At 47.7% G+C, this 20,203-nt stretch overlaps 6 protein-coding genes across 6 annotated transcripts; 5 read left to right on the top strand and 1 right to left on the bottom strand.

Moving 5' to 3' along the window:
- Positions 1 to 1,837, top strand: PtA15_4A577 (uncharacterized protein; the record flags this gene model as incomplete). Its single annotated transcript, XM_053168475.1, has 5 exons — positions 1 to 103; positions 187 to 291; positions 392 to 455; positions 528 to 704; positions 853 to 1,837. 5 exons carry the CDS (start codon positions 1 to 3, stop codon positions 1,835 to 1,837), a joined length of 1,434 nt encoding a protein of 477 aa, XP_053019681.1.
- A 1,982-nt stretch (positions 1,838 to 3,819) lies between these two features.
- Positions 3,820 to 5,452, top strand: PtA15_4A576 (uncharacterized protein; the record flags this gene model as incomplete). The annotated part of the gene is made up of 2 exons (XM_053168474.1): positions 3,820 to 3,968; positions 4,039 to 5,452. 2 exons carry the CDS (start codon positions 3,820 to 3,822, stop codon positions 5,450 to 5,452), a joined length of 1,563 nt encoding a protein of 520 aa, XP_053019680.1.
- Positions 5,453 to 7,283: 1,831 nt separating this feature from the next.
- On the top strand, positions 7,284 to 7,890 carry PtA15_4A575 (uncharacterized protein; the record flags this gene model as incomplete). Its single annotated transcript, XM_053168473.1, has 2 exons — positions 7,284 to 7,325; positions 7,402 to 7,890. The coding sequence occupies 2 exons, from the start codon at positions 7,284 to 7,286 to the stop codon at positions 7,888 to 7,890; spliced, it is 531 nt and encodes a 176-aa protein (XP_053019679.1).
- Positions 7,891 to 10,808: 2,918 nt separating this feature from the next.
- On the top strand, positions 10,809 to 12,312 carry PtA15_4A574 (uncharacterized protein; the record flags this gene model as incomplete). Its single annotated transcript, XM_053168472.1, has 3 exons — positions 10,809 to 11,051; positions 11,124 to 11,690; positions 11,764 to 12,312. The coding sequence occupies 3 exons, from the start codon at positions 10,809 to 10,811 to the stop codon at positions 12,310 to 12,312; spliced, it is 1,359 nt and encodes a 452-aa protein (XP_053019678.1).
- A 917-nt stretch (positions 12,313 to 13,229) lies between these two features.
- On the bottom strand, positions 13,230 to 14,151 carry PtA15_4A573 (uncharacterized protein; the record flags this gene model as incomplete). Its single annotated transcript, XM_053168471.1, has 2 exons — positions 13,230 to 13,822; positions 13,902 to 14,151. 2 exons carry the CDS (start codon positions 14,149 to 14,151, stop codon positions 13,230 to 13,232), a joined length of 843 nt encoding a protein of 280 aa, XP_053019677.1.
- Positions 14,152 to 14,536: 385 nt separating this feature from the next.
- PtA15_4A572 (uncharacterized protein) lies at positions 14,537 to 15,201 on the top strand (the record flags this gene model as incomplete). Its single annotated transcript, XM_053168470.1, has 4 exons — positions 14,537 to 14,581; positions 14,826 to 14,984; positions 15,075 to 15,104; positions 15,175 to 15,201. 4 exons carry the CDS (start codon positions 14,537 to 14,539, stop codon positions 15,199 to 15,201), a joined length of 261 nt encoding a protein of 86 aa, XP_053019676.1.
- Positions 15,202 to 20,203: the final 5,002 nt, after the last annotated feature.

Genomic DNA, 20,203 nt, shown 5'->3' with positions numbered 1-20,203 from the left:
ATGTCTTCCATCTGCCGAAATACGATACTCAAGGGGATTGCTAACAAGGCAGTCCTACCCGGCAGCAGAACATCCAGCGTGCTCTCATCATCTCGACTCGGTGGTAAGTCGACATTCCTTCTTCCTGCGAGATGAGCCAAGCAGATTACTTGACTGATCATCGGAACATTGGTCTCATTTTCACAGTCCAATGCCGGAACATCTCCTCAACCAGCTCCGGTCTATCGTGTGTCCAGTCAAGGTGCCGTTCGCCAAGAAACCCTAGATCAATTATCCCTATTCATTCCGTTGGTGGGTCCTCAAATAAAAAAATTGATAAATCTAAAAAAAAAAAACATAATACAACTGGTTGGAATTTTATATTCACATTCTCTTTCATCAACAACATCAGCCATTCGTTCATACGCAGCAGAAGCATCCAAGAAATTCACTAGAAACAAACCACACATGAACATGTAAGCTTCTCTCTGGTTGACCACATTGATGTTTGTCTCGCAGTCACTGATATTAAGGTGAATAAAAAACAGTGGGACCATCGGACACGTCGATCACGGAAAAACAACATTGACAGCAGCTATCACTAAATCCCTAGCGGCTCTGAACTCAAACAACAAGTTCCTTGATTATTCGCAAATCGACAAAGCACCGGAAGAAAAAGCCCGAGGAATTACAATCTCTACTGCCCATGTCGAATACGAGACTGAGTATGTCAGAATCTACCCCTTTTGTTTCTGCATGCCGTTCTGTACGCCTTGATCATCACACAAACCACTGCGTCAATTAACCCCACAGAGTTTGGCTTCTTTGAATCGACTGTCTGATATGTCTCTTACGTTTATTGTTCGATCTTAGAAATCGACATTATGCTCACGTTGACTGTCCAGGTCACGCAGATTACATCAAGAACATGATCACTGGTGCGGCTCAGATGGATGGCGCGATTCTCCTGGTCTCGGCTACAGATGGACAGATGCCTCAAACCCGAGAACATCTCCTACTCGCACGACAAGTGGGGATCCAAAAGCTGGTTGTCTATGTCAACAAAGTCGACCAAATCGATGACCCGGAGATGTTGGAGCTTGTCGAGATGGAGATGCGGGACCTTCTAACAAGTTACGGATTCGATGGCGAGCAGACGCCGATCATCAAGGGCTCAGCTCTGTGTGCGCTCGAAGGTAAAAACCCAGAGATCGGAGTGGAAAGTATCAAGCAATTGATGAAAGCTACCGACGAGTGGTTGGACCAGCCGGTTCGAGACTTAGACAAACCATTCCTGATGCCGGTCGAGGACGTCTTCTCAATCCCCGGAAGAGGCACTGTTGTTACCGGCCGAGTCGAACGAGGAACAGTGACCAAGGGTACCGAATTAGAACTAATCGGTCTGGGAATGAACCAAAAGGTGGCCTTGACGGGAATCGAGATGTTCAAGAAAGAGCTGGAGCGAGGTGAAGCGGGTGACAACATGGGTGCCCTTTTACGAGGTCTCAAGCGTGAACAGATCAAGAGAGGAATGGTCCTCGCGGCGCCTGGGTCGATCAAAGCAGTCACGAAGTTCCTTGCAAGTATCTATGTCTTGACGAAGGATGAAGGAGGTCGCTACACACCCTTCATGAACAACTACCGACCCCAATTGTTCCTACGGACCAGTGACGTCACCGTCAGCTTGACCTTCCCAGAAGAAGTCAAAGACCGCCACGAGAAACAAGTCTTCCCGGGTGATAACGTCGAAATGGTTTGCGAATTGGTCCACGAAGTCGCCATCGAACCCGGATCTCGTTTCACTATTCGAGAGGGTGGTAAAACTGTCGGCACTGGCTTGGTATCTCGACTGTTCTGATCTTTCAACCCTCCGTTTAGCTTTGTAAAGGAAAGAAAAGAAAATATCCCTTGTCTTTCGAAAGTGATCTAGAAAAATCTGCATGGCCTGCCTGGATACATCAAGAAAACACAACCAATTAAACGGTTTTCTTTCTTCCCTTTCTGTCCATACATAAATCTTTACATATGACTGAAACTTCATCACAATATAAGAAATTTCGCTTGACATCAGTACACTCGAGATGTTTGTTTGACTTCTCCGTCTGAGTATTGTTCTGCATGGTCTGAACTTTTTGACCTGACCTGAACTCATCGCCACCCCGTTCCATTGAACAATACCTGGTGCCCTCGAATAGGGTATGGTGGGCGGTTCAGGTGGCATTTTGAATTATAGTGTTCTTAGTATTAATTTTGTCAAGCCCTCAAACTATGCACCCCTTAGTTACTCAATCTATGTAATGAACTCTCTTGTGCTAAATCCTGCTCAAGCCAGCTTTCACGAGATAAAGTCAATGGAAGGCTTCCCGTGGCCCAAAAGTCTTGATTTAGTAGGACACTGGATGACTTTTCCCGTCAAGATCTGTGGGTCTCCCAGAAGTGATCCAGAGCCCAAAAAGCTTGATTTCCCAGCGAAAATCTAGCCTTTTCGGGTCTAAACCGGCATCTGCGGGGGTCCCAGATCGCCCGGGAAGTCCTCCACTCTAAACCTTGCTTGCGGGTGAAAACTCGATCCCAATTGATTTGCACCAGCAAGTAAGGTTTAGCCCTCCCTTCAACTTTAACATTTTGGTCCAAGGTGCCCCGCGGTACAATTGCGTGGTTTGGGCGAGCGAACTCTGCGAGATTCTGTTGTGTGCAAATACCTCTGGAAACTAGATGATTGGGGTGAAGTGACCCGTCGGGATCCTCTGACGCCGGAAAGTTCTCCGACTTCTGGCACTGCGATCTCGAAAACTTTCACGCTTTCCACGCGCGACAAATGCTTGTTGCTGCCAGCAATATTTTTCATTAATGTTGAAAAAGCAAGTCCAGTGATGAGACGAACTGACGTTTCCGCGCGACCTGTTCCTCACTGGTGTCGTGAGCAGGCAATAGTGGCACATAAATGCCACTCGGAAAGAACCATCATTACCCTCATCATCCCACAACTCTCTTGCCGGCTGAGCCTACGAGGGATTGACCGCAGAACGCATAAGAGAGGCGGTAAATTGCCAGGCGTAATGATGCTTGAAATAGAATGCTGCTATGGCGTGCTGGGACACGTTATTTACCTGGGCGGCACTGAACGACCCTTGCCACGAGGTATTGTCGATCCTTCCCGAGATACCATGAATAACAAGGTTGGATTGAGTTGGACCCCAGCTAGCCGTAACATTTCGTCGATGAGGAATCACAACTGTCCGGTAGTCCCTGCTGTCGTCCTTGTTGTGAATGCTATCTGCTCAAGCCAGAATTCCATTTGATGCCTTTCACACAAGGTTCTCATCGAAGCCTGTATGACAAGCTGGAGGATCCCAAGCAAGTTTGAAGCATACGACCGCCCCCCAGTCCAGGTGAATTGGCGCTCATGAGGGGGAAATCCTCTATCACGCAACTTGCCTACTTCCCACTTTCCGCACTTGAACTTGCAACTGCCCTTTATATGCCTTCCTTTCTTCGTCACAAGGTAGCCGGCAGTCAGAAAAAAGGAAGGAGGAGCAAAAAGCAAAAGCACAAGGTTGTTCGTATGTCCAAACTGAAATCTATTGAACTCCTCGTCTTGTTGTGATTCCTATCAGTCTGAGCACGCCAGTCTCGTCACTCGCCACTCTGTTATCCCTACCTTCCACATTGAAACAACACACCTCGCTGTCTTCATGTCCTCAGCTCAGTCGACAACGCCCTAGTGTCCAAGAACACTCCAAGCCATATTTTTTCTTAAAAAAAAAGGAAACTCGAAACGAAAGAGTCCCAAAAAGTGCTTTTTTGGTGGATAGACTGGAACCGATATCGCTTACTAAAATGCTAGGGCTCGCCTCCGATCATGCTCAAGCCGTGTGGCAAAATCTTCTCCTCGTGGCTTACGCTTCAACGATAGCTGCAATTCCCATGGGCGATGCCCTGTTGTTCAGCTTTACTGCCAAGAAGCCGCTAGCAATTGGAGTAGCTAGGTAAGTCTCTCTTTGAGTCACGGGGAATTTTAGATGAAGTACAGAAACTGACCTTACTCATTTGCTCCAGGGCCGTATTTGTCTCGTCACTGGGCGCCACCTTAACAATGGTGATTACGTTTGCGGTGTGGCTAACCCTAGAAAGCATATATCCTCAGCTGCACATCGACCACTTCTTTTATCAACTAATCGAATCAAAGATAAGGGAAAGATCTTTCTACCGGATCCTCATGATTTATATTCTCATGGAGTCAGTCATGATGTGCAGTACGGCCTTGGTGGGCGGCTTTCTGGCGTCGATCACGCCGTTTGTGGGCGAGCAAAATCAAAACAAGACGAAGTTTTCCTTCAGCAGTCTTTTGATGGACTTGCCATTGGGTCTCGCTACGATATCGTTTGTCCAAGTCCTAACGTGGTGCATGATCAGATACCTCGATCGCTTTCGACCTGTGTCGGCAGGAATACTCCAGGAGCAGCAAGAAAGGATGATGATGATGATGAACAATCAAAGCGGTAGCACCCTCAAACAAAGCCGTCGAGTAACCTTCAACACCACTTCAGAAACACTAATTGCGCCACGATGCTCCGATGTTAGTCACACTTCTTCGACCGCCCCAATCCTAGAAGAACAACCCCGTGACGATGCGCAGTCGATCACCCGGATGGCCTCCTCATCTTCATCTACGACGTTGCTTCCCCACGACTCCAGCCACAATTCGCAGAGCTCTTACAACAAAAACAAAGAGCCGGACAGTGTCCCGCCACAAACTACTATCCCAAACAACTATCCTGCCGAGCCGCCAACCCTACAGCCAATTCTCAACTCTCCAGCTGTCGCACGTACAGCAATGAACCGAAGGCCTTTCGGGCCTCATCTCAAGCCCGGGATGTACGCAATGCCGACTTCAAATAATCCACAAATCTCTCAACCCACGCCGGTAGCAATCAAGGGAGGGAGCTCGAACAACAGATTCACCTCGGGCGCCTTGGGTCGTTATGCTTGGATGAGAAGCCAAAACAGCGGACGTGGTGATAATCTTCCGTTGGCTCAAGAGGGGCCTCGCAGCGGTGTACTGCCCTATTCCCGGCCTGGCGTACTTGGAAAAGCCAACAAACCATTTGGTTCCTCACCATACCAAAGAGTTTCGTTCAAGCCCACCAAGGAGGACGACGACCAGGAGGACCGATCATCGATCGACTCGAACGAATTCCTTAGCATGGAGAACGCTTCGAATGAGCAGAGTCTGGAATCCCAGCATTCAAGGACACACTACGCCCGGAGGAAATCGGTTCCAGTCGAAGCCGACATTGCCGCCAGGGGGGAGCAACATCTTGGCCGAACTGAATTCTTGCGGGGCGATGAGTACACCGACTCGGGAAGCTCTGATTCCGAAGGCCAGGTGGACGAATGGGCTGAAACACAGTCTCAACTGGCGGAAGAGCCTTCAGAAAAGGGCCGGCGAGCGCGGTTCTTTGGCTGGTAGATGGATCGACCCATCGCTTATAAGCATTCTGGTTGGTTCGCCATCCTGTCACCTATCTTCGTTCAAGCTTCTTCGTGTCTTCCTGTTTAACAAGCTGAAATTTCGTCATCCTCGGTAGGTACTCGAACAACGCTTAGTAAACTCCTATATAAATTTCCCACTTTTTGAAAAGAAAAAAATGGCGTAATTTTCCTGCTGCAAAGGCACCTTCATGAGTCCAAAACTCTGGGACCTAGGCATTTTGCTTCGTCTGAGGCCTGCATCTTGTACCCTACTGTCAAGATCACCTCTTGCCTTTAGCGTGTCATCCTCCTTTCTCTTGCAAGTTCCTCCCTTCTGTTCTCACTAGGGTTTAATAAGTTCAATATGTGCTATTTCCTGCGCTCTTTGCCCTTCTGCCAAGCCAGATATAGGCACAACTCATTAATATCAATCACACCCCCAGGCCTTGTAAAAGCAAAAGTCTCTCTGGACAAAGTAGAAATAAAATTCGGAGATATTTCGCACACTGGGAAAAGTGTGTCGCGCATTGTGGGGGTCGGCCCAGTGCCACTTTTTAAACACTCCGCGCATGAGGTATTTTTCAAATCCAACATTTTCCCACATGCCGAGTTTTTTGTTGCCCGCAATCGAGAGACAGGTTCCTCAGTGGAGGACGGAGCAGCTAAAAAAAGAGCTGTGCCCGCGGCGCAAGGGCCTCTCACTCAACTAAGTCCCGGATTCAGAGGCCCCCCTCCAATAGAGGCACTTAGTTAAGTTAGGAGGGCCAGTAGCCCTGCGACACGGTGGCACAACCTTTTTGCCGGCAGGGATTGCTTCCAGTCAGCAAGATTGTACAGCCTTTTTGGCTTGCCGGTATTACTCCCGGAGGGCAAGGTAACCTTGCTGGCCGGGGGCGGAAAGATAGAGCCTCAAAGACCCGGTGGGACTTACCCCCGCACCTCCAGATTTCAGCAGGCATTTTAGTGCCAAGGAAAGTCATCAATCTGTCAACATCACGAGGCCCAACTGCGCCACCCAGCAAGGTGTGATAAAGCGCCCTTTTCCGACCGGGCAAAATCGTTGTCGGAGAGAACAGGGGTAAGATTTTGCACCATATATTGGTCGGATTGGAACTTGGTTATGTAAATCAAACATCTGATGGCGGAGATGTCATCATTTCAGAATCAGCCGCCAAAATCAGATGATTGTATAGATGGCACAGTTTAGGATAATTATTTAGATCCGGCAATCGATCAAGCGGTTGGTTTGACCCAAGCGATCTCGAAGCACATAGATAGATGTGAATGATGTACGATTTTTTAATCCGGACAACAAACCAGCCTGATAATACATCAATATGCGCACCATTGTTAGCTCAGATTAAAAGCCTGGACCCGAAGTGTCTAATAAAAGATGTAACACATGCTCGAGGTGATCGCATGGATCCAAGCTGCGCCGAACTTGCACGACCAGAAGTAAATATGTAAATACAATGTAGCAGAAATGTTCACGTGAGTTGCTCCTCATCATACTGCCAAGATGAACGTTTGTGTGTGTCATTACATTATTCGTCGAGAATCGAGATCGAGGCAGTTTGGGCTCCGTGAGCCGAGCCAGGCCGAGCCATTATCAAGACAACACATCCTCCAAACACCATCAGATCCATTGAAAAACATGTTTGTGAAGAGTATCTCCCCTGCTGAGGGAAGTAAATAAAGGTGTATACATCTCGTCTTCTTCGGCTCCCCAAACAGATTTACCCTGCTTGATTGTGGGCTATGAATTTTCTAGTCAGCTCTAGTTTAGTGTTCGAAGAAAGTGTTTCAACTTGAGACTGTAGTATTCAAGCATGTGTGTATCATCCTCGTTGTCGGATAGGAGTGACGACCTGGTAAGCGGCCGGGGATACCAACACGTAAAGCCTTTCTCTAAATTTGACGATTACTTCCTCCCAGACATCTTTACAGATCAAGGCTGTGTGTGTCTATCCTGACGACAACTTGTTAGGCAACGGGCATGCCCCAAAACAACAGACGAGGGCACTGATGCTCATCCATGGCAATGGCCTCCGGCTTGAAATTCCGGTGGGGGGCTTTTTTGCAGCCCGCGGCCCCCATGTCGCATGCACCCGGCTTTCGACAGCCATGCCGACGGTGAGATGGCAACAGGCGGGCGGGTTAAACCTCTTGCCGGCGGTTTGGCGACGGCGCGCCACGGGGACGTGCGTCAATCGCTCGACCTCCCCGACGGTGTGGAAACAAAACTGGCAATGTGACGTCGACAGGGTTCCCCAGATTTTGGCCGGGTCGGAGGGGGGCGGGGTGAAGGGCGAGACACGCGGTCTAACAAGCATGGAAGTTGTCTGGAATGAACAGGGCTTCGAGACCTGCTATGACCTGTATGGGCCCTCCTGCTTGATGGCTGTTACTCCGTGTCGACCAGCAGGTACTACTTAGGAGTACAAGGTACTACTTACGAGACCTGAGCAGGCTTGATCCTGCTCTTTGATGCCCACGCAGGTCGACTAGCAAGCTTGCAGGCACCGAACAAGCCTAGAAATCCAAACGTCTACAACTGCGTTGCACGGGAGGCTGCCAATCCCCTGCTGTCTATTGAATGATGCGTGTCTTCTCGACTGTTTTTTTCTGATCGGCGGCCATCGACAGTGCAAGGCTTGACGCTCCTCATCCATGCCACGGACCGCGCCGACTGCCAGCACCACAACATAAATATAAACTACCTCCCAGCTCCGAACTTCTTCTTCTGTCCCTATTCATCATCATCATCATCATCATCATCAGCCAACTTCACTCTCTGTCAAACCTTCCTTAATTGTTTTTCTTCTGTCGTTTGTCTTTTGTTTTCGCCAGTAATTTTTACATCAGTCGACATCCATTCCTTTTCTCCATCCCGAAGCGCTTCCTGCCTGTTACTCCGCTCGATCGGTTCTTGTCCCGCGATCGCTGCTGTGCTCTTTAACAAGCACACGTGAGCCGCTGTCTCACATCCCTCGCTCGCCTTCCACGCCTCCCCGGTCTTCTTGCCTCATAAGTGCCCAAGATCAGCTGTTATCTGACAGCCCCCCTTCGGGTATATATCATTCCGCAGAATTCGCACAAACCGGCCGCCAGCCCCCGACTTTCCACAAATCCAATAAGCTCTGGACCAGGTCAGTCCCGCCTTCCACCCTCAAATCATCTAGTTTAACATTGCAAATTCGCACATGCTTGATCCCACTTTCAAACCCCCCAAAAAAAGCATAACAACAACAATACAAAAACTCATCCACTGACGCCCCTCCCCTCGTACAATCTCCTTCCATGTCAATCTCCTCCACACTATTTATTGCGGCAACCCTTCCGGTTCATCTCGCGACCTGACTTCACCTTCGCAACTCTGGCCACACTCCTCCACACCTACGCGAATCACACCAATCTTCGACCCAACCAGAAAGACTAAGGTCCCCTCCGGTGGGTCTATCAGCTGGATTTGTTTCTTTGGAAATCCCCCGCAGAAATCTAAATCCCAAGACATACGCCCTCGTCCTGCCCGATCTCCATTGCTGATTCTTGCTCCAACCTCAATACAAATAGGCCTGCACCATCGACTATCTCACACAGTTTCTTGCTACCGTGATCGCCAACTCGCCCCACTCATTTTGTTCCCTCGCTCATTTGAATCTTTCGGACGATCTAGCGTAGGTATTTTTCTCTGGGTTACATTTCGTTTTTCTCGTACCAGAAACACCATCTTTATTGCGCCCCTCACACGCTGGAGCACATGCCTTACATAGCTGCTACCTGTCGGCCTTCGGCACGGCTGTCTTGCAACTTCTTCTCATCATTACCTGGATCCTCCGCTCCCGTGTGCACATTCGCCAGCGTCATTCCCAATGCATGGAATAGGCTTTCTTACGCCGGCCCCAAGCCATACACTTGCTGGGCTACCTGCCTGATGGGCAGGATGCATGCCATCCCTGATATTTCAATTCGGTTCAAGGAGTTCCAATATGCTGAACATTATACTCACGCGTAGAACGAGCTTTCTTCTACTGAAGTCTACAACATGCATCGCTGCTCTCGTTTCCGACCTCGCAAGTCCTCCTCGGCAACCATGCCTGCGTCTTTAGCCTTCTTCTCTTGTCTGTCATCCTACGGCAGCCTCCGAGTCCGCGTCTGCAAACCCAAAACTCGCATATTCCTGTGAATCGGACTTGTGCCTTCAGAGTTCACCCTTGAGTGATCACCCCCTAAGGCCGGATGAGTTGGATTATGTATGTATGGATTGTACACGGCTCTCAGCCCATCCAACATATCTCATCGCACAGTCCAACCAGTTTCCTCTACGTTCCCTGGCCATCCGGAGAGTTGCTTCTGGCTCATGACTTGTATGGCTCCTGTTGCCTGTCTGATCTACTCATTTTCTCCCATCTCATGAGACCGCCCTCGTTCCTGCGTGCGTCTATTGATTTCGCACTGCTCGAGAACGCCGGGTTGACTCGGCTCACTTCTCGTCGGTGTCCTGCCTTCCTCCCTCGGCGTGCTCACTCTACCCTGATAAATATATAAATCTACATCCTTCATCCACCCTCCCCTTCCCTCCCTGCTATCCCTGCCACGATTTACATCACCTTGCCCATCATTTTCGACCTCCATAACCCACGGTGGTTTTGCTTCCTCGCCCGTACATAATACTAATACACGTATATATATCTTTTCGGCCGTGCCGAATTCTTGTCTCCAGTCCAGTTCCTGCTACCTACGCCGCCTCCCCAGCTACATCAGCTGTACCGTATCCACCACCCCTTGTAGCGGTCGGCATCCTTGTTTGAACGACCTCAGCGACTTTCTTCACAGCCATCTAGTCGAGACTAGTGTACGTTTTGCTCTTCCAACGTCGTCTGTTTCTGAAGATCACTCGTCACACTCAGCCTGTATGTCAGCTGTATATGTGCTGCAATGCCCAATCGGCTATCAGCACTGAAGCCTGGCTTTTACAACAACTCTATGTCGTAAACACTTTGTCTCAACTTCCTCCGCGCCTCATTCCTTCCTCGTCTCGTCTCGCCTCAGCTTTGGCTTCTCTCCTTTTCCTTCCACACCCTTGCATACACACATACACTGTCAAACATAAACACACACACATGTCTATATATATCTACATGCCTGTCTACCCAGGCCTATTATGGACTATAGCTTTCTCGCCGTCTTACCTCAAAACACCTATCAGACCTGAGTGATACTCAAAAGACTCTCCTTAACTGACATCACCTTGCTCCCATCTACACTTTCCCCTGCCATCTACCGCCCTCGTGTTATAAAACAGTCCAGATAAATTTTTTCTTTACCCCAACCAACCAACTTCATCAATCGATATGCCTTCGATGTCCACCTCCGCCCGCCCTTCAAACGTCAGTCAGGCCTCCAAGAAACGACCTTCCCCTAACTGCGACGACCGGGATGCCCCCACGAAGAAGAGGAACGCCTCAATAGTCCCCTCCGGGCAGTTTGTTCCCGTCACCCCTAAGACTCGCCACCAAATTCTCGAGCGAGAGATGCAGACGCTCTTCGAGCTAGAATACCAGGAAGAAGTAGTCGAATACATGCACGAGATGGATGTAAGTTTTCTAATGTTCTCATTGGACACCGCTCAATATTCTGATGCTATCACCTGTATGCTGTTTTGACAGACTCAAACCAGGCCAGTTGTTGAAACTATTGACCTCCAGCCGGAGCTGCAATGGTACATGCGACCATACCTCATCGATTTCTTAATTGAGATCCACCTCCAGTACCGACTGCGACCGGAAACACTTTACCTTGCCGTCAATGTGATTGACCGGTACGTATCCAAGCGGGTGGTGTTCAAGAAGCACTACCAGCTCGTTGGATGTGCCGCCCTCTGGATCGCGGCCAAGTACGAAGACGCCAAGGAACGAGTGCCCTCAGTCCAGGAACTCGGCACTATGTGCTGCGGGGCCTACGAGGAATCGAGCTTCCTCCAGATGGAGGGCCATGTGCTCAGTACCATTGGCTGGCAACTCGGCCACCCCACCGCTGAGGCTTGGCTCAGACTCTTCTCCATCGGCGCCCATCGCCAACAAGTCGGCGACCTCGAGGCCGCCTCTACCGGTCACCTTGCTCGGTTCATGATGGAGCTCACCCTCTTTCACCGCTCCTACGTTGGCTTGAAATCCGCTGACATTGCTGGTGGAGCGTTGTTACTCAGCCGCTACATTCTCGGAAAGCCTCGCAGGGTGAGTGTTCCCTTTCTTTCTCCGGCTTTTTGAGTCTGTGACAGATCATTAACCGCTTGACCCGATTCTATAGGCCTCCGATGAGACCGAAGGCGTCTTGGCTGTTGCGCAACTGCTTGACTCGCATCTTGGCGAGCACATGTCTGCGATCTCGGCTGTAGTCATGAAGAAATACGCCCACGCACACTTTTCGCGGGCTTCGACGATCGTCAAGGAGTGGTACAGTCAGGGCCACCGCTTCGGCGGCCCAGAGACATCCGCCAAGCTTCCGGCTCACTTGCACCACCCATCCCAACCGACACCCGTCAGCAAGCTGTCGTCCTCCAGCTCGACCACCTCGATCTCCTCCGCCGCCAGCTCCAGCCGCCACTCCCAGCTCACCCCAGGCTCTTTGTCGTCCTTGTCACTCAACTCGAGCCCAACCAGCTCCATCTCCTCTTACCCTTCAGTGGAGTGCCACTCCGATTCCTCCCCTTCGAGTGCTTCTGCTGAGGACGACTCTCGTGACAGCTCGTTGATGTGCTCGCCCCAACTCACCTGTCCTAAGAAGAATGTACACTCTGATGGCTGGTCGACGGACATCAACAATGTCTCCTCTGTCCGGATGACGAGGAACTTGTGATACTCGCCGACCCTTCACTTCTTCTTATCAATCACGGACGTCTACGAAGAAGCGCCGAACTGTACAACATTCATTCTTTCCTTTTCTTTGCTTTCATCCTCCCAAACGAGAACGGATCCGCCCGAGTGTGTGTAGGAAATAATGTTATGCGCCACGTACCCAATCCTCTCCGGTGAAGGGGTCTTTTATGAAATCCCATGGATCTTGCCTCCGCTTTTGTTTTGTTTGCCCTTATATCTTTAGTAATCGCTTTGTTTTTTTGACATACTCATATTGCCATTGATTTTTCGATTGGTTGTTGTTTGATCCTTGATTTCAGTTTGTTTTTGTTTTCTTGGCGCTTTAGTTGGTGGCCCCTTTTTCTCAGTCTGTTCTTGATGACCCTTCTTCCGCCCTCCTCCCCACTTCTTGACAGAAAAACGCAATAACACTTTAATATCCTCGAAACCACTACCCTGTGGGAATAGGCTCTTCCACCAGTCGTTGTTTTTACCACGGTTGTTCTTGCAATATGCTGGTTCCGTGAACCTGCCCTTTGTGGGTTTCCTTCCCTGCAACACCAGGCCTGGCGTCTACATGCATATGGAAAGTGCTGGCTCGCAAAGGATTAACAGGAAGAGCAATCGTTCCCCTGAGATTAGTTTTATGAGACCGTATGAAGCGTTGATTTCCTTTGTTTAAAAGGAAATAACAATAAGATCTAGAGAGGCAGGAATGGACTGCTTAGGATTGAATCCTCTATTGAGGAATCCATTGAGGGCTCTCTCCTCAAGTAGCTGGGTCGCATTCAAAGCCGTTTGGTGCTAGTTCAACGCAATCCATTAGGAAATCTGAGTCTGGCATACAAAGAGCACAATTGTACCAATATGATCTTGAAGAAAAAAGGATTGTGAAGCAAGAAAAGAAAATCAAGGACTCTAATATTCTTTCAGATTTTTCTCTAAATTCTTCAACTCCTCGGTCCACTCCTCCACTGAGTACTTAAATTCTTCGAAAACCTCTTCGTCCATCAACGCTCCAATTTTCTTCAAAGTTGCCATCTGGCTCTGGTGATAAGCTTCAAACCTCTCTTCAATCTTCAAGGCCCGAGTCCTCCTTGTCGTCCTCGGTGCACAATCACCCCACTCTATTTTGAATCTGCTTTCTCGTCCGGAAATCGAAGTCGAACCTCCTTCGCCGACATCTTCAGTCAATTTCCGAGCATCGGATTCGATAGTCCGATCCAACTGCAACACACTGAGCTGTGTTTTACATCGCACAGCAGCATGATCTATTTCCGGGCCCGAAACAACATCTTTGCTTCCTCGAACCTCTTCTTCCGATGTTTGTCGACTTGTCTCCTCATCTCTTAGCACCGCTCCTTCTTCTTCGGTACTCTGCCCTACACGTTCATCTGTTCGAGTCTCCGCTCGTCTGCTCGAAAAAGGGCCTTCGACTGAAGCTGTGGGCTTGGGCTCTTCATAAGGTGGTAGTGGTGGCTCCAAATCACGAAAGCTAAAGCGAGGTGAAACTACAGCTCAGAACACGTATTCAGTAAAAACGTCCTTGCTGATTTTTGATTAGTGAAGATCAGCAGTATATTTACTCACTATATGGACCAGTTGATGCCTGATTATTGCAAGTTCGGTTGTCCGATTGCAGCCTTCGCGGCCTTGTTTGTAGCTGATGCCGAGCCATCCTGAGAGTCGTCTGAATTGGTTCAAAAAGAGTCGAATCCCGAGACTCGCATATCAATCTCCCAAGTCGACAGCGCTCGCACGCGAATCCATTCGTAGAACTCGGGACACATTCAACTTCTCGTGCCCTGCAATTGTCGCATTTTCTTGAAATTCTTGCCATCTTTGATTTTTTCTTGGCGTTTTCTCCTCGGACTTTCTCTCGCGTATAAATATGTAAATATTCAAACGTGTAGCTTGACTTTTCTTGACTGAAGTTGAGAGTTCCAGCCTGCCAAACAGGGTTTCAAATTATGTGTGGTTTCGGGTCCGACTGCGTGCGCCCGGTGCGCGGGCGCCACGCGAGGACCCTCGTAGGTCTGCCGTCTGGTGTCCACGCGACTGTGTCACTCAAGATCTCAACCTTTGTTTCATCCTCGGATCTCCCTCCATTCAAAAAAAACGAACGACGAAAGACTTCAGAAGATAGCCAAAAGATCCCGGCCAGCCATCAGCGATATCGGACCCAGATCGCTCAAGAAAAAGCATGTCCAACTCACCCGCACCAGATGTCAAACCCGAAAAGTCAACAAAAATTACCCTCAAGATTCAGTGTAAGCTCTCGTCTTCAAAACTTCATCCCAAAAATTATTCACACATGTATATTACTCATGATATTTTAATTGACCGAACACACAACCAAACGCAACACCGATTGTATATCGCAAATCCAAAAACCGAATCAAAATACCTCGACCCCAGTTGTCAGTACACATTAATCTCACCGAGCGACAGTACATGAGCTGGTGTTATTTTTCTGGTCATTGATTCCCCGAAACGTCTCTTCAATAACTACAGCCTGATGGCGATGAGCCATTGATATTGAGAGTCAAGACAACAACAACATTTCAAAAAATCTTTAACGCGGTTTCAGCCCAGAAGGGCGCGGCGCTGGGCTCATTTCGGCTGCAGTATGATGGTCAAAACCTTATCGCCAACGAAACCACTCCGGCTGACGTGGGTTTTTCATTTCACACCCGCTTAATGCTAACAATATCGCTTGGCTTGTTCAATCCTCTGATCTGTCGACATGTTCATTCGGTTTAGTTAAATCTGGAGAACGAAGAAGTCTTGGATGTCAGTCACCTGGATCTTCCTTCTCATAACTGACAAAAATAATCCCTAAAATTCTTTTCTTCTCCTATAGTACTGCATCGAACAATTGGGCGGATGATCTACGGGTCAGGACTGTGCCAAGACTTTCTTCCTTTCCAATCCCACTCCCCACAACGAAACAACATGAACAGAGCATAGTCAACAAGGAAATCAGTGGGAACCAGTTCAAATCATTATTCTTTGTGAATGATCATGCCCATCAAAGAGAGCAGAACAATATCTACCCCTTTTTCATCAACCCACCTGACTTGACAAATTTTCTTACCCTGCTTACCTTAATTGAGTTATATTGTGTATTGTGTTTCCACAACAGCTAGGATTGAGTGCCGTTTTTGTTTTTTAAAGTTTCCCAGCCAATCCTTGCCTGGTCCTCCACCGCAAATGCTTGCACCGGCTCAGACTCAAGGTGTTGAGTTTCACTCAGGTGTTTCTTGTTTTTCTATGCTTTTCACATTTCCTTCTCATGTCACATACATCTCACAGCCTTTATGTAGTATACCTGAGTGGAAGGAAGCTCACCTCATCCTGTCAACGTTGGGCTGCTACGCTACATTTAGTCCGTAGTTCAGCGCAGTGTAGCAGATCCAAACTACAAATGACGGGTTTTTCTGTTGGTGGACAGTGATTGCCCGCTACTGCTAACAGGCACCCCTTGAAACTACAGGGCCTCTATTGCTGCTATCAGGGCTAGCAGCGCTATTCAACTGCTAAAAATGCTGATAGCGCTGTTAGTGCTTGTTAGTGTAGCGTAGCGGCCTGTAGCGGGCGCTAACGCTAACGGCACTGTGTCAGGAACTACAAAACACTAACCTAGCGGATAGCGCGCGCTATGGATAGTTTAGCGTAGTGGCCCACCATTGATCCTGTTGAGCTACACATATGCTTACATATAGTCCATTGTATGCTTCAACCAAACACAGCCAATCTTCAATTTAGTCTACACTAGATTGGTGCTGGAGTTTCATCCTCAGTGAATCAGAACTCTTTATTTCTCACTCACAAAGTGTTACAGGTTTGTCAAACATGAACTTAGTTCCTTTCATCTTGCGTCCCCCACAACACATTGTTCCACAAACCCTGTCTGCTCACCACACTATGTCTGCTGTCCTCAGGTATGTAGTTTCTTTTCTTTTCCTTTTCTATTTTTCTATGTTTTTTTTTTTTTTTTTTTTTTTTTTCATCTAGACTCCTGTACAATGATATTATCCTTAATCTGCAAACCTTGTCTGCTCATCAAACTGGCTCTGCTGTCCTCAGGAGGCTCAGCTGGGGTAGCTCAACACAAGGTTAAATGCAACCCGCACCAAGTGCACCATTATAATCAGGCTCATTCCCAAGCATACCAGGCCAAATGTTGTGACATCCACAAAATCCTCAGGCAGCCTCAGGCCTTTCAACAAATTCAATCTTTTCCTGCACTGTCCAACAGCCTCACAATGCACACAATATTTTTCCACACTTTCTGGCAGCCTCAGGCCTTTCAACAATTGCCATTGTTTCCACACTGCCAGCCTCAATATCCCCTCCAGCTGTGTTTTCTTCATCCACCATCCAACCATGTTGGAATCATCATTGGAAGAAATTAAGCACTTAGAGATGGTCAATTTGTATCCGGCTACCTGCAATTGTTTGGATACCCATGACATTTTCTAGTCATTTCCAGACATCCCCATCCAAAAGCAGATACCCGCCCCTCAAAACCCACTTAAGACATAAAATATAGAATTCATTACTATATATGTAACCACAGAGGAGGCTGCTGCGGGGACTACCACAATTGCATCCCAAGACTCAATGCAGACATTGGGTCCAAAGAACCAATGTGGTAAAAGTATCCGGGATAAATTAACCACAGAAGAGGCTGCTGCACGGACTACCGCAATTGGGTTGCAGGACTCAGTGTCAGAGGTGAGTGACGGAGGTGGTGGAGGGCTAAGGGCAGGCAGGCAAACAGTTCAAAGATTGTTTTTTGCACAGCTGCGGACCACATAGGCCCTAGGATGAGCGTATAACCCTTTAGATACCCGGGTATCTGCTAGACATCCACATCCGCTGGTGGATACCTGCTGACATTGGCGGCACTGCCAGCATAATTGGCTGGGTTGAGGTTATCCCAGTTAAACTGGGATGCCTTCAACCCAGCCAAATATGCTGGCAGTGCGGGTATCCAACAGCAGATAGCGGCTCACTGCAGCGGGTTCAAAGTGATCATCTCTAATCCAGGGTCTTGGTTGCCCATCCCCCCAGCCTGAAAAAGGTTGGGGATTTGATTGAAACAAAAGAAGGAATAATGATGTCAGCCACGTACTACAAATTCTAATTCTTATCTGAGAGCATAAAAAAGAACTCACGGGCTCAGGGTGCTTGAGCCAAGGGGGGGGGGAGTATAATCCCTGGGTCTTGGTTGCCCATCCCCAAGCCTAAAAAACGGTTTCAGGAGTTTTTTTTTGTTCAAAAGAAAGAGAGGCATACTGAGGCATATCAGAATGAAGTGCATATTCAGAAATCCACAAAAATCTTTTGAAAAGAAAAATAACTTACAGGCCAGTGGTGTGGGGAAAGATAATCCCAGCGTCTTGGTTCCCTGTCCCCTAAACCTAAGAAAGATTGGGGACCCCTTTCAGTTGAAAGGCAAATGAATCATATGAATAATTACAATATGAAATAACACATTTGGAATCTGGTTTGATAGCAGAAAAAAACTACTTGCAGGCCAGGAGTGCTTGAGCCAAGGGCAGGTGTGGAAAGTAGATCCTAAGAGTTGCTCATAAATACAGAAGGAAAAAAAATGGGGAGGCAATCAAGTAGGTTGTGGCTTGATGAAAGAGAATCCTGTGAAATCACTTGCTGAGAGGATAAATCTCAAAAAATGGCTGGACAGAGTCAAAAAAGATGACATCACAAAAAAAAACATGGCATGGTTGATCAGTGCTATAAACATACATATTATATTGGTAAATAATCATCAACAGATTTGAACACTCACTTAAATTTTCTGAGAAAAGGACAGAATAACTGATGGCAAGGGGGGAGTTTTCAGCCTTAGAGCTGGTGTGGCTGGCCTAAAGTCTGCCTTTTCTACTTTCTTATATTTCAATTAACCTGTAATTTTTTGCCTTAAGGTTTAACTTTTTTTTGGCTTCAGATTCTGTTTTCTCATGTAATTTCAACCCTAGTGTCATCTTTGAAATAGCTCTACTCCTTCATAGATTTCTTGAGTTGTGTTGCGCATGCGCAGCAGTGATGTGTAAGCGCTACCAGGCACTCCAACCACTTGTACATATCTAATTAATTAATCAAGCTGTAAAAATTTTAAAATTCAGGATTCCCCATTCAGCTAGAGGATACAAAGACTCCATACAACCAGAACCACACCCAGATAACCCAGGATCACCAACCAAAGGCCACTATACTCCCAGCGTACATTTTGTCACAGGCACAAAGGATATTGATAGTTAGTACCCTTTTTCACTGACCCTTAAGTGTATCAGAGTTAAACCTCTCTGTCTCTTGACTTTTTTCCCTCCCTGTTTACTTTTGCTATTCTCTTTTGATCACAGGCCATAATATGGTCTTGCAAGCGCGTCTGGGCACATACCCAACTCCCTCTTGACCAAGTGCCTCCAGGGGTTGGGTATGTGCCCAGAGGGCTTGATTGGGCAGGTTGTGAAGGGGGAAGAGCTTGCCACACAGCCAAGTCCCACTTGGCTGAGATCAAGATCTGGGTCAATGGGATCTGTGACTTGGCATGCAGACTGCACAGTCATCAGACCCCATCCTTGTACAGCTAATCCATACAAGCTTGCAGAAATACATTGTTTTTTTTGTTTTTTTGCGCGCGCCCAAATTTTTTTTCACTCCCGAAAAACTTTTCCCCGCCCCCGTACTGAGTGAGCAGCCCCCAGCTGAATCGCCCAGCGCCGATTGGAAATCGGCAATCTTCTCTCAACGGCAGTTTTGGAAACGTGGCGACTGCACTGGTTACTGAGGGTACATATTTTTGGCTATGATTTTTGTTCTTCAATGCTGTTTTTCTTTTTCCCTTTTTTGAACCCATGTTTTTTCTTTTGGGAGGGAAGAGTAAAGTCAGTCAACTCCAACCATGAGCAATATTGAAGACTTTGATCCTAGCAAGACTCTGCCTTTGAGCAGCCCAGGCAAGAATTCCACGAGGAGGACTTCAAATCATAACGGCAACAAAGAATCCAATTCCAACTCAGACTCCAGATCCAACGCGGACTCTGAATCCAACAACAAAAAAGCAAAGATATCATTAGAATATCGGCTTTATACCCCAGCTAAAAAACCAAAACCAACATCTACTCGTGGATTGAACAAGCAACGGTGAAAAAATCCAATACAATACCTGTATCGGTCGATACCGCGTATTGTATTTGAAAATTGATACAGCAGTACTCAGAAAGCTGTATCGTATTTACTCATTTGAGACAATAAAAACATATCGTATCGAAGATCTGATACCTTGTATCAATCTTTTGTGGATTTGTTGGAATACTGATACAGTATTGATACTGTATCAGTGGGATTTTTTTAAAACATTTTATAAAACCTATCATAACACTTTCAACCACTCTCAGGCACTCATCTTATCCCTAGCCACTCTTGGCTACTACTTCTGATGTATATTCTTGCGTCTTACAACAAGTGCATTGTAAGTTTGAGCTGTTATGACAATAAAATGGAAAGAGTACCAGTAAAACATAAAGAAAGGTTGAGTTAGTGCGCCGAGGCTATTTTTCTTTCCTTGTGAGCCTTCTCCGTGGTGGCCTGGGTAATGATATTTTGAGCCGTCTCAAATGAACCATCCGGCTTGACTCCCTGGACCAACCATTGGTGTGAGCTCACACATTGCTCGATTGTTTTGGCTGCCAGACTGCCTCGATCGCCGCCACATGTATCAGCTGCAGCCGAGAAACACCTCTCAACACTTGCAGAGGTTGCCGAGCAAGAAAGGTAGTCCCGGGCCAAGAGGGCCAATATTGGGAACTCGCGGCAGTGGTCCTAGAGTGGAATAATCATCAGAAACCATTCACAATATA

The sequence above is a fragment of the Puccinia triticina genome, chromosome 4A (genome assembly GCF_026914185.1).
Source record: "Puccinia triticina chromosome 4A, complete sequence".
NCBI lineage: Eukaryota > Fungi > Basidiomycota > Pucciniomycetes > Pucciniales > Pucciniaceae > Puccinia > Puccinia triticina.
The sequence above is the reverse complement of the archived record's forward strand: the minus strand, read 5'-3'. Positions and strand labels throughout refer to the sequence as shown.